Here is a 26,323-nt window from a genome sequence, read left to right on the forward strand (position 1 = left end):
CTGGACGTGTTGCTAGATCATGGGAGGGCTAATTCCACATAATTTTGGATCGTTATTATTAGAAATGCTAGAGCAGGTAACACTGGTCTACAGTTTTTTTTTTTTTAGAAATGCCTCAGAGGTTAAATGTGCTAAATCTTATATACAGTAATAAGATGAACTAGAAAACAAATGGAAAAAGTGCTTGTTAGTTGATGTTTTATAAAGTGTTATTACACATATATATTGGTTTATATGCGTTCATACAATAGATTTATGAATCTTCCTCTAGAAAAAAACTATAAGGTAAATGTATTGTGATGTGCAGACAGTGTATTGAAGTAGATCTGAGCAAACATTCCTTTTGAAGAAAACTCATTCTCTTATTAATTCACACAAATGCACACTGTGATCCAGTACTGTATCTTGAGAACTACAGCCAACCAGCATTTTTGACTTAGTTTTTTGTTGTTAGTGACTGAAGCGTGGTAAAGTTTCACTACTTTTATTCTGGAGGCATTTTACTTGTAGACACAGTGTAACCGGAGAAATAACACACATCCAAGAAAATTAAAGACAGGGATTTGGTGACCCATGAAAAAGACACTTTGGGCCCATCACTTCAATGTCGCAAACTATGCAAACCTTAAAAATGTAACACTCTGCTTACAATAGATTTTACAATTTAATGCAAGGTTGATGAGAGAGGTGCAAGCCATCTTTTACATTTTAATAACATTTTTAAAGATAGCAGTATTAGATTTTTTTTTTTTTCTTTTTACACTGACATACGAATGGAATGGATGGAAGTCAATTTTAATTGCCTTTTTTTTTCTTCTCTTATATGCTTCTTTCTCATCATCTGTATTGCTGGACTGATTGGATTATTCATTTTTTGCCAAAAACTAATTCAATAAATGCAAAGAACAAATGTTTAATAATACCTTGTCAAGCAAATATTGTTTCAAGGCGATGGGTGTCATGGCCCAGCTGAGAGGACAGACAAAATGTGGAGACCACACATGAGTTCACAGTATAAATAAATGTATTTAAATCAGTGTTAACATATAAGAATTAACTGCATTTCTACAAACACATTTGCATGTAGTATGATTTTTCATAGAGTTTTAACTTTTACTTATACAGTATAATACTACAGACACTTTTACTTAGAACTACAGTCTGAATATTTCCTAAAACGTTCCTGTAATATTAATGCAGTTTATTAAAATGATAACCACTGTGGATGAACCTCATATAAAATGAACCCTGACAAGTGATTGGCTCTCTGTATTTCAAACTGTAAATCCCGCGGACAGACGTTGTGTCGCGATAGGTTTCCTTTCTTCTTACGGAGCTGTAGGCCACTTCCGGTTACATGACGACGACGGCGTTGATACAAAAAAGAGAGAAGGAAAACAGGAAAATACCATTCTAGGCGAGAACAGTGGAAACTTAATACAAATTGTCCCATCTCTGTCAAGTAATTGCTTATATGGCAGCCTAACTAACGATCAATCTGCAATTAGTCTTGTCGGTTGAGGTACAAGCCGGAGGAGGTCATAGATATTTGGAGTTTATTGTTCTTCGGCTGCTTAGCTATTTCTGTGTAACCCTCCGCTACTAGCCCTTCAAGCTAACGTTAGCTAACGTTCACCCTGGATGCCAGCACTGTGTGAGTTTTTAGTTCTCGATTAGCGAGCGACCAGAAAGGGAACAGCGTCGTTAATCCGTTCAGTTTGCAGCTGGACTCTGCTAACCCCATTCAACTCGGTGACATTAGTTTGGTGAGGATGGCAACGTCGGCTCTGTACGCCTGTACGAAGTGTAACCAGCGGTACCCTTTCGAAGAGCTGTCGCAGGGCCAGCAGCTGTGCAAGGTTTGGGACTGTGTTTGTGTACTCAGATGATATGAAGACACAACCCACAGACTAAAGTGCCTGTGTTGTCGCCCAATGTTTTGTTTACTTGATAGGCTGGTATTAGCAGGAAGTTAGCCATGATCAGGTTATGTAATAGCTTGTATTTGTCCAACCTTGGATCGCTATTACAGCCATAGCAACTTTATCTAAATCACTACGAGGCTCATTTCTGCTTGATCAAGCGCAATGACACACTCGTATAACACACTCACATGATAGATTTTTTTATATGCACGATAGCGGACGGATTAACTACTCAAAGTATGCTATATTAACGTAAGTACTCAACAACTTGTTGCTAATGACCAGCTACATTGTGTGGAAAGTGTCACACTGCTTCAAATGCAGGACGTAAAGAAGGTGATAATAATTATGCAATTACATAGTATTTGTAATCTATTAATTTCTATTTTATTGATTCTTAATATTTTTAAAAGCCCTTATTATTTTGGTTAAAGGAGTAAATGTAGAGCAGTAATAGCTGTCTTGTTCTAAACATGTCCTCAAATATACAAGGTGAAAGAAATCCAGAGGGGACACTGGCAGTGTCCTTGTAAACACTAGATAATTTTCCCCATGGTCAAAGTTAAAACAACTATGTCAACTATAATGTCAGAAGTTTTATGAAGGTGTTTTTTCCACATCTGTGAAAGTCTCAACAATTCAGTAAGTTTTTTGTTTGTTTGTTCTCCTCACATTGCTCAGCCAGATTGTTGTTGCAAAACCAATTGCAACACACATCAGTCTTAACTACTTGTATTACACTCAAACTGTCAGTTGTTTATGTTTATGCAGGTGTTGTAACAAGGTGATGTTCCACAACAAACATCATCTTATTGTCTTGAGTGGTGGTAATCCACCTAGAACTGACAGTGTTGTTTAATGTGGCAGTTGAAATACATCTAACAGCCAGATTTATTTTTACTTCTTCTTAACTGATCTTTAACATTTCTTTTGTGGCCGCAGGAGTGTCGCATTGCACATCCAATAGTGAAGTGCACATACTGCAGATCTGAGTTTCAGCAGGAAAGGTGAGATGTGTTCAACTTGTAACAATTAAAAAAATTAAAATGAAAAAAAAAAAATCATTGTATTTTACGTGGTTTGTCTTTCTTATGTAAAATCTTGCTCTTTTTTCACAGTAAAACAAATACAATCTGCAAGAAATGTGCCCAGAACGTCAAACAGTTTGGAACGGTAATTAACATGTTACATGTCTTTTCAACTTTAGAGTTAATTTCACTTGTTCACTTGGTAAGATCTATGCTGTTTCGATTCCTGCTTGGGGTGTTTGTTGTAAATAATCTATTTCTCTTTCCTTGTTATTCTTTCTGTTTAACTCAATATCAGTAACATTGACAAAAGCCTCAGGAACATAGTCTTTTAAATTTGTTTCCATTTCCTGCAATCAAACTTATAAACTCTTCCTCTATATTTTGTCTTTCTTTACAGCCCAAACCCTGCCAGTACTGTAACATCATTGCAGCCTTTATTGGGACGAAGTGTCAGCGTTGTACTAACTCAGAGAAGAAATATGGACCTCCTCAGACCTGTGAGCAGTGCAAACAACAATGCGCCTTTGACCGCAAAGAGGAAGGCAGGAGAAAGGTATTATCTAATATCATCCTGTCCACATTAGCAGCACAGAGGTAACTTTTAGACTCATAATTTACTGTTGTTTTAAAGGTGGACGGGAAACTGCTCTGCTGGCTTTGTACTCTGTCCTACCGCCGTGTCCTGCAGAAGACTAAAGAACAGAGGAAAGGCTTTGGCTCCTCCAACTCCTCCTCCCTGAATGAGAAAGACCACCACTCCAGATCGCACCATCATCACCACCATCACCAACACCGACACAGCAGTTCTCACCACAAGTATGTCCTGTGTTTTGTCACTTTCTCCTGCAGTCCCATCCCAGTGCATGCACCTTGTTTGTTTTTGACACAAAATCATGCAAAGATGAACAGCACAGATCAAGCCCACTAAAAGCTCATTTTTCTTTTATAGACTGAGTGGGAGCTTGAGTCCCGAACAGGAGCAGGGACTGTGGAAGCAGAGGTAAAACTGCAGAATGTACACTGAAGTAAAAAACTGCATATGCTTATTTGAGATTGGGTTGTTCAGAAACACTTAATTCTGTTTGCAGCCATAAATCGTCTTCAATCCAAAAGGAGACTCCAAAGAAGAAACCAAAACTGGAGATGAAGCCATCCAATGGGGACAGGTAGGATTGGTGTTGCATATTAATTTTTTGCATTGCACATCAAGAGGGCCAGCTGAGGTGGCTCAGGTATCTGTTTCAGATACCTCCTGGACGCCTTCTTAGGCAGGTGTTCTGGGCATGTCCTGCTGGGAGGAGGTCTCAGGGAAGACCTATGACACGCTGGAGAGACTATGTCTCTCGGCTGGCTTGAGAACACCTTGGGATCCCCCTGGAGGAGCTAGAGGAGGTGTCTGGGGAGAGGGAAGTCTGGGCATCCCTGCTTAGACTGTTGCCTGTGCGCCCCTCTAAGCAGAAGAAAATGAATGGATGTTTTACATAAAATGTTCTTTGGTAGATTCATGCCTCTGCTTCAGTCGATATGTGGACTCACCCATTTTTTCCCCGTTATTCTAGTAGTTCGATCACCCAGTCCATGGATTCTGGTGGAACAGACAACTTCATTCTGATCAGCCAGCTGAAAGAGGAAGTCATGTCACTAAAGAGACTTCTGCAGCAAAGGGATCAGACAATTTTAGAAAAAGACAGAAAGGTAAGGTATCAGCTTTACCTCTGAAACAGATATAATTAGTCAAAGCTGCCACACCCTGATAATTGTGTCCTAAACCGTCTTGTAGCTTACAGAGCTCAAAGCAGACTTTCAGTACCAGGAATCCAATATGAGAGTCAAGATGAACCAAATGGAGAAAGCGCACAAAGAGGCAATGGAACAACAGCAGGTAAATTTAACCACTGATTCAGATTCATTATGAGAGGTTCCACATTATATGCGATTTCCATTTAAAGTGTTTTGTTGTGGAATGTTGTGATAAAGTTGCATATGTTTTCAATTATAAACAAAAAGTCATTTTAAGTCCAAATGTTATGGCTGATATCCAGTGTCATTCTGTAGAAAATAAATGAATAGATACTTGCACAAATCATCTTAATCTTAACACATACAGAACTCTTAACCTAAGGCCCATCTGCTGTGCTCTGTCAGTTTTTAAGATCAGGGTTGTGTAATATATCAGCTAATACTTTGTCTTAAGAGAAATTGTTTGGATATCAATTTTGTTTAACTATTGTTGTAAATACAGATGGTTCAGCATATCACTGGTGTTAAAAATATAGACTTAAGTGGTTACACATATCCCTGTTGTGCTTCTTTTTAATGAAATGAAACCATGATGTAGTCCCTTTCTCCATCTCTGTCATGACTTCCTTGTTGCAAGTTTTCATTAATGTAGATGCTTGAGTTTGATGTGCATCTGTAAAAAAAAAAAAAAAAAAAAAAAAAAAAAAGCCAATAACAGGAAAGGATAAGCATATTATCCAGGTGACACAAAATGGAATGACATTCTTGAATCTCATCCCTCCCGTCCATCTGATATCTAACACTGTTTTTATTTATTTTCACAGTCCAAGAACAGAGAGTTGATGAAACAAGTGGCCGCCCTCTCAAAGGGAAAAAAGTTTGACCGGACAGGAAGTTCTCTGCTGTTGCCCTAACGATAGGCGGGTCAGTGGGTAACAACACAGAGCGGCTTCATTGTTCTAACACTGTGAAAGTCTCCCTCCTGTGTTTCCTCATTGCCATCAACATTGATTAACTTCTTAATTAGTAAAGCAAGAGACCATGTTGTACATGGTCAATCAAATGTTGAATCCAAGAACAAGAAACTTTTCTCTAAATGTCAACATATTTTAGATATTTTATGGTGACTTTTCCACTGGATCGTGGGGTTTGACTTTGCAAGGAGTGGAGGATGGAGCCCTCATTTTTAACACTGCCGGGCCAAAAAAAGCATGGTGTGCATATGTGGATAGCATTCTGTCGAGTCCCATGTATCCACTTAATTTTTATGGATGTCATGCAATTTATTTATTCAACTGTATTTCTTAGCTTTTTTATTTCCTCACAACATACTAAGAGAATATCCCACATTTAGGGGGTTTCTTCAATAGCAATTAGTTATATTTTTCTAAACGGACACGATTGTGGATGACATGTTCTCCTTAATGGAGGCCCTGTGCAACTTTACAATGTATGCAAATGTGGGAAGGGTGACCAGTGAGCTGCTGCTCAACAGTAGAAAATTCTCAGTATCAATTCATACCACAACCAATGGACATTTTCAAAGGCTGTCTGATAGAGAGACAACTCTTGGCTGCCCTCTTTCTCACTGTGTGACAGCTGTAGTGCTTTGCTGTTTCTCTTTAGTGGAACGATTGTAATACTGCATGATTTTACTGCCAGATACCGGTTGGCATTGTGGTCGGACTTTTTCCCCCTTCCCCTTTTACTTAGTTTTTTTTTTTTTTTTTTTTTAAGTCACTTGTAAATGTATTACTGGGGTCAGCCATTGTGTTTAAAATATTGCTTGTATCTGTTTTAGTGAGTAAAGTATGTGTATGGTAAGGCCAGTTGAAATTAACATGTCTGTAGAAGATGCTTTTAAAAGGAGCATACCTTTCACCTTGCTTTATTGGGCTGGTTTCATACTGTGGCGTCCAGGATCACTTTTGTACTTTTTCCAAACCAAGTGTTTTAAAACTATTAAAACTGGCTAAACTGTTATTGTGTGTATGTTTGTTTTATTTCTCACTTTTGTCACAACTGGAAATTTAGCAGTAGTGGTAAAATGGATAAAGCACAGTGTTGATAACTGATAGTTAGCCATCCATAAAAGGTAATATGAATATGTAACTAATAATGACTTGTTAGAAGATGAGCTGATGGTCACCAGATATGTGAGAGAATTATTGAAATGTTTAAAAAAAAAAGTTTCTCAAGGAAAAATAAAAATGGATGGGGACAAATCACCCTCTATGGGACTGAACTGAAAGAAACTTGCTTCTCATTGTGGATTTAAAGTAGGTTCTGGGACAACCTTACCTACTTCCAAGATGCATAAAGAAGGAAAAAACTTCTGTCAAGAACTGCAGAGGGATTTAGAGTATAAAACTTTATTAAAGATAGGCCAATGCATTTCGGGACCAGCTGCCCTTCACATCTGAAATACGGGGAAAAATGGCAATAACAACCAATCTTGTACAACCACATACTGATGAACCAATGGGGAAACAAGAAAACAGGTTTGGGCATATCAAAAGGTGGATCCAGGCTCAATATTGTCCCTAGTTAGCAGGGAGTGGAAAGGAATGTCCTATGATTATGTGCTGTATTTGGACTAGAAAATTAAAGGGTATACGGTACCCTTTACCCAGTACACGTGAGATATTATACAGATTTGTATCTATTATATATCTTCTGATAATTCTGATAAACATCACAAACTGAAATGCAGTGGCCTGGCTCCAACAAAGTTGTTCCACACTACCACACAACACTAGCTGTCAAAATTTTACTTAAATGTTGTAATTAAAAAAAAGTAAAAAGTCAGAATCACTATCAACGGTAGAAAAGGAAGGTAAAATTTGAAATATAGAACCAAGTATATAATAACATTACTTAAGAAAGCAAATCATTAATCAATAATAATGCTTACATGTTGGGGTGTTCCCAAACTACACTTCAAAACTGTACCCTGCTCATATGTTCTGCACAGTCCCTGAACGCCTCACGCACTGCACATCCGGGTCATGTGACGTTTCCGCTAACTGCAGAAGCTAGTACCTTGCACTCAGCTGCAGTGCCTCTTACAAAACAAAAACAAAACACTTCAAACCTAGCTGTGTGAAGACTGCAAGGAAGAGGCAAGTTTTGTGTGTTTTGCTTTTTGATAAAGCTATCAAAATCGGGCCAACTGGAAAGGGTTGTTTTCCTAGAGTTTAGCTAACGAATCGCAAGTTATTTTATTTGGCTAGCATTGGCTAACTCATTTAGCCAGACTTTAGCTACTGAGACAGGTTAGCTGTATTTCACCCGCCCGGACTCACACTAAAACGTAATGAAGTCTGAAGAGAATTCTGTCAAAATTATTAGCAATTTCTCTATGTTTTTCGTTTTTGTGAAAATAATGGCGTCACAGAGTTAATTTCAATGTCAACTAACGTATTTTGATTTTAACATAGTGACTGACTATTATTGTTACTGTAGTGTCTCGTATTCACAGCCTCAGTGTTACATAAAATGAGCCAAAGTATATATGATCTTCTTATTTAGGATGTCAGACTCAGACAGTGACGAGGACCAAGATCGTCCTTTTTCTATTACCGGCTTCCTCTTTGGAAATATCAATGAAGATGGACAGTTGGAAGATGACAGTGTTTTGGACAATGTGAGTGTAATTGTGAAAGAGCAATTTTTAAGTATTATCACCATTCACATCAGTAATCACTACTTTAGTTTAAATACAGTGTGCTATTGCCCACACATGATGGTTTAGATCTGAATATTATGTTATTTCATAGCTGATTCTTGGTCTTTACCATTTACTTTGCAACCCAGGAGTCCAAAAAGCATCTAGCTGGTTTGGGCACTCTTGGCCTTGGTTCACTCATTACAGAAATCACAGCAAATGATGATGAGGACCAAGAGGAAAACAGAGACTCTGGTGGTGTGGATTCAGAAGGTGAGCATAAATAAATAAAGCAACTAAGTAAGTAAAACAACTAACTTTTAGGTAACTCAGAGGTAATTCTGAATATGTAATGTCATCCAGGTTGGGTGAAAAGCACTGAAGATGCAGTTGATTATTCTGACATCAGTGAAGTTGCAGAGGATGAGACGAAGAAGTATCGTCAGGCCATGGGGTCTCTGCAGCCTAATAGGAAAACAGGTGACTAACTAGGAACATCACTGGATTCAGTTGCTCTTATTTTAAACAATGTGTTAGTAGAAAGTAATGTGAGTGAATTAGTGTCATTTACTAAAGCTCAGTAATGTAAATATATGTTTGTCTATAATTTTAACAATGTGTTGCAATGTTTTTGCTAAGATGATGAAGATGACTATGACGCAGACTGTGAGGATATTGATTCCAAGCTGATGCCACCTCCTCCACCACCAAGTCTTCCTACAGCTGCTAAAAAAGAAGAACCCTCTCCGAGCACGAGTGGTAAGTGCACATCACACATATCATTCATTTCTAAAGACCAGGTCACAACCCACAGATTTGTTCACATGTAAATTTGTCTATCAAGAATTCAATAAACTTTCTTCGAGAAGCATGTTTCAGACAGTATTTCATATTCATAGTTGTTGTTTTTTTTGTTTGTTTTTGTTGAATGTAGTCATAAAGCTGAATCTAGTGTAAATGGCTGACAAACATTTTGTTTTTCTGGTAGACGAAAATAACAGATTTGTGTTGTGTTTTCTAAAACACATATATCTCTGTGGTTTATCAAATATATATTATTTATTTAAGATAATTGTATAAAATTATGCCGAAATGACTGTAAACATGTACATTTATGCACAGATTTGCTTTACTCACAATTAAAGAGGTCATGATGGTTTGTAACTTTTCTATGTAGAGTACTTGTATTAGGCCTTTCTCTCTTCAGATCATAGGATTGCATCTCTTTGTAAGGTTGTGAGTTCATGAAGGGTATTTAGTAGGGATGCTGGTTAGGGAAACAGGTTTAGAATTCCTTAGACAAATACAGCAGTTCAATATTAAAGAAATAGTCTCCAGAACAAATCATAATGATAATAATCATGTGTCACTCTTTCCTCACAGTTGGGGAGGAGGGTGATGGCATCATCTTGCCGTCCATCATCGCACCATCCTCTACAGGTGATAAGGTTGACTTCAGCAGCTCTTCAGACTCGGAGTCAGAAACTGACCGTCCCTGTCAGGGCTCAGGTGCTGGTGGTGCCCCGGACAGGCTCAACCTTCCTCTTGCTGGCATTATGCAGAAAGACGCTGCCAAAGCTCTACCGAGTGTGACTGAACTGTTTCCAGAGTTTAGGCCTGGAAAGGTTAAACATTTTTATAAGCCCTGCACAGATCCTTTCATTATCATAATTTCATTATCCTGATCATTATCATTATTGGAAAGACATAAGAGTTTCAAATGTTTCCCCAGGTGCTTCGGTTCTTACGGCTGTTTGGTCCAGGAAAAAACATGCCATCTGTTTGGAGAAGTGCCCGCAGGAAGAAAAAGCGGAAACACCGAGACCCTCAACCTGGGACACCTCCACCTGAAGGAGAGTGCACAGAACAAGGCCCAGAGAAGAAATCAGGTTGGGTTTATGAATATGCACCACCTCCACCCCCAGAGCAATGTCTCTCTGATGATGAGGTAAGCTTTCACTGTTACCTCCATTGTGCTTCCATAATCTCAGCCATTTTTAGATAAGTGTGGCAGTTCATTTAGCAGTTCACTGGGGTTCTAAAAGTTTTCCTGTGCTTCCCAGATAACCATGATGGCTCCAGTAGAATCAAAGTTTTCACAGACCTGTGGTGATGGAGACAAGGAGACAGAGTCTCGACCTAAAGTTGCAGAGTGGAGATATGGTCCAGCCCAGCTTTGGTATGACATGTTAGGCGTCCCTGAGGATGGAAGCAATTTTAACTATGGCTTAAAACTGAAAGAAGAGAATTCCAGCGAACCCCAGAAGCAAGATGCCCCAAAAGAAACAACAGAGACTGCTCTTGTGGTATGTAGAGTTTGGAAATGTGTGGCAGTAATAATAAGGCTCTTTTTCTACCATATGGCATTGACTCAGCTCAACTTTGTGTTTTTTGGCAAAAGAGATAGTTGAACCTTGTGCATTTTTACCACTTCTTTGACTCTCCTTAAGAATTCAAGTGAATTGAGGTGATGACAACAGGTGACAAGGAACAAATGTAGAACACTACTGATAGTATTATTACTATTAGTATTTTAAGTAGCTATTATACTCATTATAGCTCATATTGTATTATTGCCTCTGACACTGAACGACGGGGGACTGATCTGCCTTGGCGGAGGTCTGCACTCTCCGAGTGCTTTTCTTTTTTACTATAGTATTATTTATTTATGTTCATTTACTATATCACACCACTGATTACATGGCATAAACCAAAACCTGGCTTTGGTCAAATGGGAAGCTACAGATGAAGACTACAAAGTTTTGCAGAGTGCTGAAGATGCCATTGCAGCTGTTTCATGGTGTATTGCTATGATGAGCAGTTGCATTAAATGATTTCTTTTTCTTTAGAGGAAAACAAAGTACAACTTCTCAAAACCAAGTTGAATCAAATATGTACGATGCAGTGGAAAAGCCCCAATAGAGACTGTGCCCGTTTTGCTGATATTGTGTTTAATATGTCTGTTTTAGAGGCTGGATGAAGAAAGTGAAACTAATGATGGTGGTGATGAGGACAAAGTAGCACTGGAGAACGAACTCTTCCTGATGGTCACTCAGCTGCAGTGGGAGGATGACATTATTTGGAATGGAGAGGATGTAAAACACAAAGGCACCAAGACTCAGAGAGCTAGTCTGGCTGGATGGCTTCCCTCTAGCATGACCCGCAACGCCAACGCTTACAACGCACAGCAAGGTGAGCAACAGGGCTAACATGTTTTTTAGCCATGGATCCCTTTTATATCCGGTTTGCCGGCATTTGTTTGTAGTTTCAATTGATGCTGTAAATTGCTTTGTTTTTCAGTTGTGAAAAACTATAACAATGTGTTTAATCTCACTTTGTGAAAGAACTATAAGATTTTTTTAATCTCACAGGTCTGACTAGATCTAATTCCCAGTTGGTGCCACCCACACCTCCACCCATGCCAAAAGCTTCCTCAATCTCTGGGTCCAAGCGTGAAAAAAACATCCATGACAACCTAGGTACTATTTTATTTTCAAGTCACTGTATGATTCATTACAAACTCCAAACTTTTTTGTGCATCATTGTTTGTTTTCATTCTTCTTCAGCCTCTCAAGAAGAAGACAGTCCTTGGTTCTCCATTTTTCCAATTGACAATGAGGAGCTGGTGTACGGACGCTGGGAAGACAACATTATCTGGGATGACCAGGAGATGGATCACATGCTTACGCCGCCTGTTCTTACTCTTGATCCCAATGATGAGAACATTATTCTAGGTATAATCACACACTTTATATTAATACTTTTGTCTTATTTGTTGCAAGATAGAGATTTTTGAGTAATTGGAATTCAGAAGGACCAGTATTGGAAAATACTGCATGGTGTTATTTGTTTGATATAATTGAGATCTGCATTATTGATGGTGGTTGGGACCTGAAAACACATTATTATCACAATGTGCAAGTGAGGTAAATTGCTTTTTTAAAATCAGAAAACTAGGGCACTTGAGTGTGCCTCTTTTTTTCTTTAATAGTGTGGGCTTGTCACTTTGTTATTAATAGTCCTATTTTGACATGTTGTAAACTGTACTGTGGTCTTGCGTAGAAATTCCTGATGAAAAGGAGGAGACAACATCCCACTCCCCATCCAAAGAGAACAAGAAGGAAACTGCAATCAAAAAGAGCCGCATCCTGCTCGGGAAGACTGGGGTGATAAAAGATGAACCACAGCAGGTACATTTTCTTGTCCTGAGAGATGGACGAAATGTACAACCAATGGTGAAAAATATTAGACATTGTCTTTATCAATACCGATCTTAGAATAAAAATAACCACAATAGACAAACAGAATAGAAATAAAAATATGATATTAATAAGAAGTGAAGTAAATGACTCATCCTACGGAAGTGTTAAAAGAAATGGACAGAATACATCTGAGGCATGTGAGCTGCTGTGTGTATGAAGGCTACAAGTCCTTAAAAAGTCTAAAAAATCTCAAATTCAATCATTTGAATTTTAAGTTATTGAAGAGGTCTGAAAAAATTGGTTGGACTATTGAATTAATGCTCTTCTAATAAAGTTACATTGCAGGGAAACCAGTGGCATCTAATAAAAACTGTGCAACTCAATCAGAATTGATCTTGTCAACAATCCAATCTACCTACACTCACTAAATAACAAGTTGAATGTTTGTGTTAAAATAATTTTATGCTTTGTTTATTTAGGAAATGCATGAAATAACATTGTTGTCCTTCATTGTAGAACATGTCCCAGCCTGAAATAAAGGATCCCTGGAACCTCTCCAATGATGAATTCTACTACCCTAAACAGCAGGGCCTGAGGGGCACATTTGGTGGCAATATCATTCAGGTGAGTAGCAGACTAGTGTTAAAGGATAAATATTTCTCTGACAAAGCAAGAAGATGCTACCAGTTTTTTCTCACAGTAAGCCAGTGAAAAGTGTAAGGAAGAGTAAGAGACATAATAATAGTTAAATAATCAAAATAATAAATTTATGGTCAAACTTTTATGTCTTGAACAGCATTCCATCCCAGCTTTGGAGCTGAGACAACCCTTCTTCCCCACTCACATGGGACCCATGAAACTGCGACAGTTCCATCGACCAGCTCTGAAGAAGTATTCATTTGGGGCTTTGGCTCAGCCGGGACCCCACCCAGTCCAACCGTTGCTCAAACACATAAAGAAGAAGGCCAAGGTGGAGACCTGCAAGAACACTTTGCACGCTATGACTTTGTGTCACTGTGGATATAGGGATTTTGTCTTAATATGTACTTTTTCTAACTTTGTTTATGTTTAAAATGATTTTTGTATAGATGAGAGAGCAGGAGAGGCAGGCATCAGGAGGAGGAGACATGTTCTTCATGCGAACCCCTCAGGACTTGACAGGCAAAGATGGAGATCTGATTTTGGCAGAGTACAGTGAAGAATACCCTCCACTCATTATGCAAGTGGGCATGGCCACAAAGATAAAGAACTACTACAAACGTGTAAGTCTTGTTTTTCTTTTCCAAAACAACACAAATTTGTTAGCTACATGTATTTGTCATTTGTAACATAGACTGACACTGTTACGGTGTTATTTAGAAACCTGGTAAGGATCCTGGAGCACCAGACTGTAAATATGGAGAAACTGTATACTGTCATACGTCCCCTTTTCTTGGTTCTCTGCATCCTGGACAGCTGTTGCAGGTTAGTGCCTCAATCACAAGGTTTCAAATAATCATTCATGATCAATAATATAATAACTTTATTTATGGAGCATATCTTAAAACACACATGACCAAAGTACCCACAAACAAGAATATGTATTCATGCATGTACGATACATAAAAACATCTATGGACACAAACAAATATTTGTTTAACTCATAATAAGACATTTGACCAGAATAAATAAAATGTGATGTAAAGAGAGAAAGTGTAGTAATTGTGGGCTGTAATATTTCTTTTAGGCATTTGAGAACAACCTTTTCCGCACCCCAATCTACCTACACAAGATGCCAGAGACAGATTTTCTGGTCTTGCGAACGAGACATGGATACTACGTCAGAGAGATTGTGGATATTTTTGTGGTTGGCCAGGAGTGCCCCTTATTTGAGGTCCCAGGACCCAACTCCAAACGAGCCAATACCCACATCAGAGACTTCCTTCAGGTCTGTTAACATACATGACCTCTTACTGTGAGTGAAGCTGATGCTGCTGGTAATGCTTACATCTGTCACATCTATGTCCTCTAGGTCTTCATTTATAGGTTGTTCTGGAAGAGCAAGGATCGACCCAGGAGGATTCGGATGGAGGATATCAAGAAAGCTTTCCCCTCTCACTCAGAGAGCAGCATTAGGAAACGCCTAAAGCTATGTGCTGACTTCAAACGTACAGGTAGAACTCCCATGAACTGTTCAGCATTATTATTAGACACAGTTGTATCATGTCAGGGCAGTGTTGAAGTTATAAAGAAATATTATGTTGTTTGAAGGTATTGAACTCTGCAGTGTCTGTGCCCTAAACTGACAGGCACAGTCTAAGAAGGGTATATCTTTTTATACCAAGTGTGGTTATCCTCAAGGCAAGATGTAGTGTCAGGATAGTGCAGTGTACATAAGATGCATTGTTGAGTAAATTCAGCTATTAATAAAGAAGTCATGTAACTATACAAAACAAGAAACGATTACTTGCAGTAAGGTTGAGCTGTGTGATGACTAAAATCCCATTCAAATGAAACAAGTAAATTGTTTTTATAAAATGACATATGGAAAGGCCATTATATTTTATTATATCGTTGACAAACATAAAGTACTTACAGCTAGATGATCCCTTTTTTTCTTTTTATTGTCAGTTTCTTACTTACAAAAATACATAAACATTATTTACGTAGAAATGATAGAAAGATAAAGAAACACTTTCCAATTATGGTTACAAAATAAATACAGTATAGACTTAAAATGCTAATACAGTCATAAATATCAAAACCAAACATGCATTATTCTGTATCAGCTGAACAGAAATTAACAAAAGACCTTATATAAATATTGGTAAATTAAACATTAAATGTAAACATGGAATGTAAGAAGTCTAAACTACAGCCGTAAAGTACATACAACATAAAACACAAATCATCATCAAAATGACGGAATGTTGCCATAGTGTGACACAGTGGATTTAACTAAAGAGCGTAATATGGAATGATGTAATGTTCTATTGTTATACCACTCAGCCCTGTGATAAGGAGGTGGAAAATGTCTAACAGTCTTAATACTTATGTCAGGGATGGACTCAAACTGGTGGGTGCTGAAGCCTGACTTCAGATTACCAACAGAAGAAGAGATCAGAGCCATGGTGTCTCCAGAGCAGTGCTGCGCCTACTACAGTATGCTGGTAGCCGAGCAGAGACTTAAGGTAACAGTGTCTTCATATCTAATACAGATATTATGTATAAGTGAATATTATGACGGCTGTTTAATTTAGCATTCCCCTTTCAGGATGCTGGATATGGTGAGAAATCCTTCTTTGCACCAGAGGAAGAGAATGAAGAGGACTTCCAGATGAAGATTGATGATGAGGTATTAAGCACACATACTCATTTGCTGCTGGAATGAGCTTTTGAGGGATGACTTTACAAATTTATAGAAACAATTAGTTCCACATATGAGTTTAAGATCCTTTCTTGGTCTGATATTTACTTGTGTATCCTAGGTCCGAACAGCTCCATGGAACACGACAAGAGCCTTCATTTCGGCCATGAAGGGCAAATGTCTGTTGGAAGTTACAGGTGTGGCTGATCCCACAGGCTGCGGAGAAGGTTTCTCCTATGTCAAAGTGCCCAACAAACCCACGCAACAGAAGGTAGGACCAGCTAGATTCAAAGTCTGATGCTTCACCTGTATTTGTTGTTGATTTTCTGGCTTTAGTAAGAGTAGAGGCTGAAGTCCTTTGCTCGGTATGTTCTTGTAGGATGACAAAGAGCCACAGCCTGCAAAGAAGACAGTGACGGGGACAGACGCTGATCTGAGGAGACTGTCACTGAAAAATGCCAAGCAGCTTCTACGCAAGTTTGGTGTTCCAGAAGAAGAGGTAAGGACATGCTAAAATACCAGAACTACAGTTTTTCTATTGTGAATGATGTCTGGTCAGAGTTGAACACTTGATGATTATCTCATCTTCATCTCCTGAAGGCAGGAAATTTGTCTGTTACTAAACATAACTGTGTTTAAGCAGCAGACCTTCCAGCAAGATTTATGGTCATATGTAAACATTATCTAAGTTTCCAAGTGTCGTACAACAAACTGAAGCAATGAGTGCAGAAAACATCTAAAGGAAAATATGAGAAAGTAGTGGGTTGACCCGCGGGGATTCACGGGTTCCAGATGGGATGGTTTGCATGCTGTACACATTTGTCCAGCAGTCACCGCCAAAGCATTCTGGCCATAGCAACATGATTGTAAGGCTATTATATTCCAAAATTAGTAATATCTCCCAAAATATTTGTCCTATCAACTTGCTGTTTTAGCTAGTCTGCTCCTTGACAAAAAATACATAAGTTTGCCAAACTGCAGCATTCAGCTCTATCCAGATTTTTTGTCATTCCTGAGACACACACGCATGCAAACAGAGGCCACTTGGCTTTTATAAAATAGATGGCAGTATTTACATTTTTAGAGATTCTAGATTTTAAATAAGGAGGGAGTAGATGACTAACCAATTCTAGTTCATTTTTAACAAGATAATTGCACATTTTCACACTCATTATTAGGTCTTACAGCTCCGTCAAAAGGGGTCTTTGAATTATGTGTTCAACTCAATTATCTTTGGCTAATATATTAATGGTGTTAGCTAATCTTTCAGGTTTTTAAGATTGATCTTCTGTTCTTATGTGTGTTAGATCAAGAAGCTGTCGCGCTGGGAGGTGATCGACGTAGTGAGAACTATGTCCACAGAGCAGGCTCGCTCAGGTGAAGGACCCATGAGTAAGTTCGCCAGAGGATCACGTTTCTCTGTCGCTGAACACCAGGAGCGCTACAAGGAGGAGTGTCAGAGGATCTTTGACCTGCAGAACAAGTGAGACTCATATTATGTTTTTTACTACAGCTTGTCATTTTAGAATTCCATTCTCACCACACATTGTTAAAATTTATTTTTTCCTCCAGGGTGTTGGAATCAACTGAAGTGCTCTCAACAGACACAGACAGCAGCTCTGCAGAGGACAGTGACTTTGAGGAGATGGGAAAGAATATCGAGAACATGCTGCAGAATAAAAAGACCAGCTCCCAGCTTTCCCGAGAGAGGGAGGAACAGGAGAGGAAGGAGCTGCAGAGGATGCTGATGGGTGAGGAAAGCGACCGAGACAACAAAGGGCGCAAAGAGAGACGCAAAGGCTTGTGTAAGTCTGTTAACTATTAGAATCCGTGGATTTATCTGCATTTACGTTGTAAAGTTTAAAAAAAAAACCTGTATTGTACCTGGTCTCTCCTTTAGCGAGCTCATTGTCCACCGGCTCACACAAAGACGATGACACATCATCTGTCACCAGCCTGAACTCCTCCGCCACAGGACGACGACTCAAAATTTACCGTACATTTAGAGATGAAGATGGGAAAGAGTACGTCCGCTGTGAAACTGTACGCAAGGCAGCAGTCATCGATGCCTACACAAGGATCAGAACCACCAAAGATGATGAATTCATGTAAGTGTGCTTGAATTTTAGATTAAAAAGCAAATGCAGTTATCATCTTGTACCAAAATGTCTGTATATTAAATGATATGTTCTGTTGAGGTCACTTTGAGTTGCCTCCTGTTACTAATATTATAAAAATGATGAAAACTAACACTTGTAAAAATAAACTAAAATTATGCATTTTCAACAGCAAAGCTGAACTAGAAAATTGGCTCTAAAACTAACTGATTTGAATGGTCAAAATGAAAGAAAAATAAAGACTAGTGAAAAATGATAATCTAAAACCCTGGTCTGTACTTTTGACTTCGTGGCTGCAGCCGCAAGTTTGCCCTCTTCGATGAGCAGCACAGAGAGGAGATGAGGAAGGAGCGCCGTCGTATTCAGGAGCAGCTGAGGAGACTGAAACGAAACCAAGAGAAAGACAAGATCAAGGGACCTCCAGAGAAGAAGGCCAAGAAGGTCAAGGAGAGGCCAGACCTCAAGGTAAAAGTAAGCTTGCTGACCCAATCCTATATTCCTTTCTATCACCTTTTCTTCACCAGCTTTTTTTTGCACATGGCTAAATGCTAACCTAAAGTTGTCATGCTTTGGGTTTTTATCATCATTATTGTTATATTTTTTACACGCACATCATTTTTCGCGTTCCTTAATGTTTGCCTCTCTTCCCTAGCTAAAGTGCGGTGCCTGTGGAGCTATTGGGCACATGAGGACCAACAAGTTCTGCCCGCTGTACTATCAGACCAACGCACCACCTTCTAACCCTGTCGCAATGACAGAGGAGCAGGAGGAAGAGCTGGAGAAGACTGTGATCCACAACGACAACGAGGAACTGATCAAAGTGGAGGGCACCAAGATTGTCCTTGGCAAACAGCTCATTGAAAGGTAGTGGATTGTCTCAAGATTTATGACTGATGCTTATTCATTGTAGCCAAATTTGCACATTATGCATTACAATACATACATTCTGATATTTTATGCATATTTTGCATCAGAAAATACTGATAAAACTGCAAAATTCAGAAAAAAAATTAGCCACTTTTGCAAAAATGTTATTGACAAAAGGATAATGTTCCTAATGGGAGGTGGAAATAACTTACCACCTGTTTGCCTGGTATCTTCCTGGATGTTCCCAAAAAACACAACATGGCAGTGTAGCAGCAACAGATTCATGTGGACTGGAGAAGAGACCATCTTATTCTTTGGTCGCAGCCATTTTAGATGAAAAACAGTTGTAAAAATTCTTCATTACAGCCATGCTTAATGTAGCATAAACAGCCATATTAGATAAAAATATTGAATTCACATTTCCTTTTTTTGTGATGTTACAAAATTTTCCTTCAGATTTGCTTTTCAATTAGAGTGAAACACAGTTACTTCCTGCACTGTATGAAGATTTTAATTTCTCCTACAGTGCTGATGAAGTACGCAGGAAGTCTTTGGTGCTTAAGTTCCCCAAGCAACAGCTCCCACCAAAGAAGAAGAGGCGTGTTGGCAGCGCTGCACACTGTGACTACCTCAACGTAAGCAACAATGTTTTACAACTTGTGCTATCACCTGAGAAATCAAGTCTGGTTTGTAAAATCTGACCCTTTACTGTGTTTTTGTTTTTATATTCACAGAAACCACACAAATCCATCCATCGCAGACGCACTGACCCCATGGTGACCTTGTCTTCTGTGCTAGAAAGCATCATCAATGACATGCGTGATCATCCCAATGTAAGATTTATCACAACGTCATTCATACACTTAAGTTGTAGTTCACTGTTTCCACTGAGTTTAATAACTTAATGCTCTCATATATATTATGTTTGCTTTGTCCTCACAGACATACCCGTTCCACACCCCAGTCAACGCTAAGGTTGTGAAGGACTACTATAAGATCATCACTCGACCCATGGATCTGCAGACGCTGAGGGACAACGTGCGGAAGCGGATGTACCCGTCGAGGGAGGAGTTCCGTGAAGCAGTGGAGGTTATTGTCAAAAACAGCGCCACCTACAACGGTAATATCTTTACCAAACAGCAATTTTAAAATGTAAAATTTAACCAGGTTACATTAGGTTTTGTCGTCAATTTGAAGCCTCATTAAAGTGTTAACATGATTGTTTTTATATTTTCATTTACAGGTGCAAAGCATCCAATAACACAGGTAGCACAGTCCATGCTGGACCTGTGTGATACTAAACTGAAAGAGGTGAGTGTGACCATTAAAGGTAGTCAGACAATGGATCTATTCGTACTTTTCTATAAACAATTAATGGTGAAACTTCTGAATTCATGCAGAAGGAGGACAGGCTGGTGCGTCTGGAGAAAGCCATCAATCCCTTGTTGGACGATGACGACCAGGTGGCCTTCTCCTTCATCCTGGACAACATTGTGACTCAGAAGATGATGGTGGTGCCTGATGTGAGACATTGTTTTTAACATCTTCAAGTGTCCAGGTTGAATATTTTAAGTGGATTACACTTATAAATCTTCTTTCTTCTTTCTGCTGTGTAGTCATGGCCATTCCATCATCCTGTCAACAAAAAGTTTGTGCCAGATTATTACAAGGTCATTGTCAACCCCATGGATCTGGAGAGCATCCGCAAAGTGAGACATAAAATAATACCAAGAAATATTTAGAAAATTCCTAGAAATTAAACTCAAACATTTAAATATCCCTCTGTTTGTATATGACTGATCGACAGAACATCTCCAAGCACAAATACCAGAACCGAGAGGTGTTCTTATCAGACATCGGCCTCATCCATACCAACAGTATCAAGTACAACGGTAAATGTTTCTGTTACCTGTACCTTTTGTTGAGGTTGTTACAAATGAAAATGGTATCAAATAGAGTAGAAAATGTAGATGCTGTTTTTGCGTAATTACTTTTTTCTGTATCTTTCACAGGCCCAGACAGTCCTTACACTAAGACTGCTCTGGAAATCGTCAATGTGTGCAAGCAGACTTTAGCAGAGGTATGCAGAGTCTGGAATATTGGTCAGTTATAATAATAACTGTTAATACCATTACATGGTGTTGCTCTTTACTACAATAAGATGATCAATATCAAGCATAATTTCCATTTTGGCATGATATTCTGGTCAATGAAGGATCCGTTATTGTGCAGTTGGTCTGCTACAGTGACATAAAATTGTATGACTCAATGAATGAATGAGCATGGATGAGTAGTATCATAGGTCTAGTGGTGCTGGATCTTGCTGGAATGATGTTCAAACACTTTCTTTATTCAAGAAAATATTAAAAGAAATGATCTCTTTTGCAATTATCCTTTATTCATTTACCTGCTCTATGGCATTGATTATTACCATTCCAGTCTTTTTTACCATTTAAAATATTGTAAAAGAGGACAGTATAGTGTAGATTTCTGCCACATAATATTTTCAACATTAGAAAACTACTCATGTCTAACATTTGATTAATGTGCCATATATGGCTGAATAATATATGGAAAAACAGTGGTTATGTAACCCTTCAAAGCCACAAAGTAACTGTGCAGTTGTTATTTACATAGAAATACACCTCTGTATGGTATCTAGTTAAATTCTTAGGTATTCTTAGGTAACCTTGTTTGATGAGAATAAATTGTAGTTTTGAGCTGTAATGATTTTTTTTTTTATTGTAACTTTTACAAGCTTGTAGTCATATTTGATGTGTATAAAACTTCTCAGTCTTACGGTTTTGTACCTTCAGTATGATGAGCATTTGACCCAGCTGGAGAAAGACATCTCCACCGCCAAAGAGGCAGCTCTGGATGCAGCAGACCTGGAGAGCCTGGACCCAATGACTCCTGGACCGTACACACCACAGGTAGGACTCCACTTCCATGCCTCAAACTCTTCATACATGGAAACGGACACTTGCAGTAGACTCCTCCTGTCCTCACATTGTAGTGCCCCTCCTTCCCTTAGAACGTCTTCACCTGTTTTCTGCACTAACTCCTTGCTACACATTCTTGTTTCATTTCTATTATCTACTGTAGCTTCTTCACTGTAGTTTCTCCTTTCTCCCAACCGGTGTTTTTGTCCTTCGCTCCTCCTGTCTGGTCTTGTCTCTCTGTTTGCGTGGGCCAGCCTGCTGATCTGTTTGACAGCGGGGCCTCAGGAAGTCTGCCCCGAGAGTCCAGCAGCCTTTTCTCTGAGGGACCTCTAGTGGTTGCTCCAGAAAAGAGAGGGGGGCAGGTATGGAGAGAGACAGAAATAAGGCTTGCAACCACATGCCACCTCTCCTCAAACTATCCTAAAACACACCCATCCTGTTGAGATTACATGCTTTTGCTGAACCTAAGAAAAGTTTGTCTACTCCTTGCCTTTGTTGTTGTCGTTTGTTTTTTTTAATGTCGTATGTTCTCATTTTACCTGTTTTCACCCAAATCTTCAGGGTCGCCACAGCAGGAGACCTGGAGAAGAAGAGTCAGATGTGGACATTGAAGGGTTTGAAGAGGATGATGATGGCAAACCCAAGACACCTGCTCCAGTAAGATGGAGATTTATTGACATGTTGGTATGGTGTCACAACATCTGTAAATCTTTACATAATTATTAACTCTGTTACAGTATAAATTTTTAATAATTTCTGCTGATATTACAATATTATCGATAATACGAGAATCATCAGAATTTGGTACATGTTTAGTAAACATTATTCCATTTGGATATTTTGAAGTAGACGTGTAGCATTTTCTGATTAAGACACACAGAAAATGACTATTCAGCTTTTAGGAACATTTTTTTGCCTCATGTTTGTTTACCGTCTGCTCCCAAGGATATACACACTTCTTATATATCCTTTTTATGAAAGATATCAACTGTTTTTTTTGCATATGCTCATATATTAAAACATCAACTTTGTGCTTAAGAAATGAAAGAGAGGGGCTGTACTGGCATGAATGAAGTCTTTACATTAGCATGTATGTGAAAATCTTAGTAAGAATATCATCTCCTTCAGAATAAATTGAAAAAACAGGATATTTTGTGCATCTAAATTTAGTCAGTGTGGTATATTGTTATATCTCTGTGTTCATTGTTCATCCAAATGTCTGTATATACAACACCTATTGTTGTCTGTCCAGTATGGAAGAGGGATTCTTCCTCTGTTGTTCTTCCTGAACTTTCAACCGTAAAGGTATTTTTGGGGGGAGTTTTTCCTCAGTCAAACCAATGGTCAAAGGACAGAATTGTACTGAATGTAAAGTGCACTGAGGTGAATCTATAATTTGTGATATTGCGAAATTTTAATTGTACTAAATTTAATTTAAATATTTTTTAAATTGCTTTGTTTACAGCATTATTTCCAACTCCTATATTAACTAATGTCTGGTCTAAACAGGCAGAGGATGCAGAAGGAGATCTGGAAGATGATGATGACGACGAGGAGATGTTGCTGCCGCCTCGCAGACGGCTGCATGACCATGAGGAAGAGGACGAGGACGAGGAAGACGAGGGAGAGGATGGGAGGTCTAACCGTCCAGCCCAGTCCAGTGTCCTGTACCAGGACTTGCTCATGTCTGACGGAGAAGACGATGCCAGCGAAGAGGAAGGAGACAACCCCTTCTCCTGTAAGTCCACCTGAGTCTGGAACAGGAAACAGTCACAGCTACAGTAAAGACAGCAGCAGAGTGTGAAGAACAGGGTTTGGACTTAATCTGAAACCTGGGCATTAAAATAGGAGTTTGACAGGTCCTGAAACGGATAACATCAACTTCTGTCTCTGTTTTAAATGTGATTCTGGCAGTATGTTTCTCATCACATTATAACAAACAGACAAAACTAAACTGATATGACACAAATAAACTAGTGCAAAAATCTTCTCTTAACATTAGTTACTAATAAGTAATTAGGCGTGGTGGTGTAGTGATTAGCACTTTCACCTCGCAGCCAGAAGGTTCTTCCAGGTCCTTCGGTTTCCCCTGCTATTAAAACCAGGTTTACATGGGTTAAGTCTCCTGTGGGTGCTCTTGACCACAGTACTGATGAAGATCAAGAGTTGGACCCTGAGTGTCATTAGTTGCAGCTCACTGCTCCTAATGTTGTAATTGCTAATTCTAATGCTAGGTGCTCTGTGTGGGTAAAACACAGAAACAGAATGTCCCCATGGGGAGAATAAAGAGAGTTAACCTATCCTTTAATAAGGTCAAGTGAATGTTCAGTGAGATACGGCTTAAGAACAATGCATTTATGTGGTAGTGATGTCAAAACTTGTTGGAAATTACAAACTTTGAAGCCACTGTACAATAGCTAGGTCTTAAATTGTATTCATAGGGGTGAGAAATGGAAAGTTTAACCTGTTGAAACTGGCAGAAAAAAGGTTTAAAGAGGAATACATGATGAAGAAAAAGAAATGACACCGAGCCTGTTCACATGATCATAAAAATCCAATAACTGGGAGTAATAAGATAATTGTAACAATTGAATCTGAAATGTTTACATCCACTTCCAAAATGTGATAAGCAAAAAACCCTGGTCTAGATGTTTCAGTCCATGATTGGATTTCTTTTGGAGTACATACATATGTAGTGATGGTAGACTCAAACTACTATTGTCTTCTGATCACATTTGACTACATCACTTCTGTTTTCTACAATTTCTTTTTTTTTCACATGTGCAAATGTAAAACAACAAAATAATTCCTATTAATGGATATACATGCATGAACACCATCTGAGTATTGGGGAGAAATCCAGTTGTGTTTATTCAGTTAAAGCATATTAGATTATGCTGTTCGCATGATCACTTAAATAAACTGATAACTCCTGAAAATGGATAATGATTGAGTTTTAGTGTGTATATAACCACAACATGACACTAAGCATTTGATGTGTTTAATGATGCGTTGTTTGTCGTCTGTAGCCATTCATCTGTCGGAGAGCGGCAGCGATTCGGACAGGGAGGTGGATATACGGCCTCCACCTCCACGGAGAGCTCAAGAGACGGCCCGCATGGGTATGGAGCAGGACGAGAGCATGATGTCGTATGAAGGGGACGGACCGGACGAGCCACACATGGAGGACAGCAATGTCAGGTAACACAGGCCCAGGAATACTCGATAAAAACAGGAGCTAACAGCCCCTTATCATCTTTCTGTAGTCGTCTTTGTTCATATTGCTTCATTACTTGATATTTTCTTCAATGCTTCCATCTCTTCTGTCTTAAGTTATGGCAGCTACGAGGAGACAGAGAGCCGGATTCAAATGCCACCCTCAGGTATGGGAAACGGCGACGACTACGGCATCAGCGAGGAGGAGGAGGAAGATGAAGAAGATGAGGCACGGCGCAGGGGCCCGGCTGTGCTGTCCCAGGTGCAGCTCAGTGAGGATGAGGAGAGCGAAGAGTTCAGATCTATCGGTGGAGACAGCGACATTGACTCAGATGTCTAGAGAAATTTCCTTTTTGTATCAAGAAAACATTTTTTGGAACCGCAGTTTTAGAAACGAGAAAGTGACATTTCTCAGGTAAATATGATGTAAATTGTTCTTATTTTTGTAAATGCTAATAAATAGTTTTCTGTACTGTAAAATCTCTTGCACTTGCAGTAAAATATCAGCACATTGTAAATTTCAACTTGCTTTTTAATTTCAAATGACTAATTGTGTGACATTATGTATGTCTGTTGAGTTGTTTTATACTGTTTTAATTAGTTCAAACACACAAACCAGTCTGTTCATGTTTACAGAAAACAGAATAATAAACTTACTGTCATGTTGAAAAGAAGGACTGAGTCACTTCTACGACTGATGTTGTACACACTGACTCACTCTTATTCATTAAGTCACTGAATAAGCTGAGCTTTACTATCTGCAAAAGGTTCAAGTGTTGGTTTTAGAGCAGGTATTTAGGTCAGGGGCCACATACAGCCCAATTTCATCTCAAGCAGGTCATACCACAAAATAATAACATAATAACTTATAAAAAAAGAGAACTCCACTTTTTCTCTCTGTTTTAATGCAAAAAAAAGTAAAATTAAGAAAATATTTACATTTACAAACTAATCTTTTGCAAAAAAAAAAAAAAAAGGGGATAACCTGAACAAAAATGAACTGCTCCAGAAAAATAAGTGCAATTTAAACAATATTATACTTGTCACACATCTACATTACAAATAATGGATCTGCAAAGGCACAAAACATTTAGTAACAGGCATACTATTGTTAAAGCTTTTAGAGCTGTCATTATTTATTCATTATCTGAACCCGCTTTATCCTCACTAGGTTCACTGGAGCCTATCCCAGCTACTTATGGGCGAAGGGGGGGGTGCACCCTGGACATGTGGTCATTATTTACAGGCTATTATTTTACTTGCTCGACCT

At 38.8% G+C, this 26,323-nt stretch overlaps 2 protein-coding genes across 6 annotated transcripts; both read left to right on the plus strand.

The window, feature by feature from the left end:
* Positions 1–1,341: 1,341 nt before the first annotated feature.
* fam76b (family with sequence similarity 76 member B) lies at positions 1,342–6,679 on the plus strand. Of its 2 annotated transcripts, none has more exons than XM_030154422.1 (10): positions 1,342–1,859; positions 2,868–2,932; positions 3,044–3,098; positions 3,354–3,509; positions 3,588–3,772; positions 3,906–3,956; positions 4,045–4,122; positions 4,519–4,651; positions 4,737–4,838; positions 5,521–6,679. In XM_030154422.1, the coding sequence occupies exons 1-10, from the start codon at positions 1,773–1,775 to the stop codon at positions 5,608–5,610; spliced, it is 1,002 nt and encodes a 333-aa protein (XP_030010282.1). In that variant the 5' UTR covers positions 1,342–1,772; the 3' UTR covers positions 5,611–6,679. The 2 variants fall into 2 exon arrangements, with proteins under 2 accessions (XP_030010282.1, XP_030010281.1); XM_030154421.1 differs by having other exon boundaries at positions 1,343–1,859; positions 4,516–4,651.
* A 1,035-nt stretch (positions 6,680–7,714) lies between these two features.
* On the plus strand, positions 7,715–25,724 carry taf1 (TAF1 RNA polymerase II, TATA box binding protein (TBP)-associated factor). Of its 4 annotated transcripts, none has more exons than XM_030153976.1 (41): positions 7,715–7,818; positions 8,228–8,342; positions 8,513–8,636; positions 8,727–8,843; positions 9,003–9,122; positions 9,747–9,988; positions 10,096–10,311; positions 10,427–10,669; positions 11,333–11,555; positions 11,735–11,842; positions 11,930–12,097; positions 12,426–12,553; positions 13,082–13,189; positions 13,362–13,535; positions 13,654–13,827; positions 13,925–14,029; positions 14,292–14,492; positions 14,577–14,718; positions 15,605–15,735; positions 15,819–15,899; positions 16,033–16,182; positions 16,291–16,410; positions 17,219–17,394; positions 17,484–17,716; positions 17,812–18,019; positions 18,328–18,499; positions 18,681–18,892; positions 19,422–19,530; positions 19,630–19,728; positions 19,838–20,015; positions 20,139–20,206; positions 20,296–20,418; positions 20,512–20,604; positions 20,703–20,787; positions 20,908–20,975; positions 21,712–21,828; positions 22,092–22,199; positions 22,399–22,494; positions 23,347–23,575; positions 24,867–25,038; positions 25,171–25,724. In XM_030153976.1, the coding sequence occupies exons 2-41, from the start codon at positions 8,229–8,231 to the stop codon at positions 25,391–25,393; spliced, it is 5,958 nt and encodes a 1,985-aa protein (XP_030009836.1). In that variant the 5' UTR covers positions 7,715–7,818; position 8,228; the 3' UTR covers positions 25,394–25,724. The 4 variants fall into 4 exon arrangements, with proteins under 4 accessions (XP_030009836.1, XP_030009837.1, XP_030009838.1 ...); XM_030153977.1 differs by having other exon boundaries at positions 18,328–18,493; XM_030153978.1 differs by lacking the exon at positions 22,092–22,199.
* Positions 25,725–26,323: the final 599 nt, after the last annotated feature.

The sequence above is a fragment of the Sphaeramia orbicularis genome, chromosome 14 (assembly GCF_902148855.1).
Source record: "Sphaeramia orbicularis chromosome 14, fSphaOr1.1, whole genome shotgun sequence".
Taxonomy (NCBI): domain Eukaryota; kingdom Metazoa; phylum Chordata; class Actinopteri; order Kurtiformes; family Apogonidae; genus Sphaeramia; species Sphaeramia orbicularis.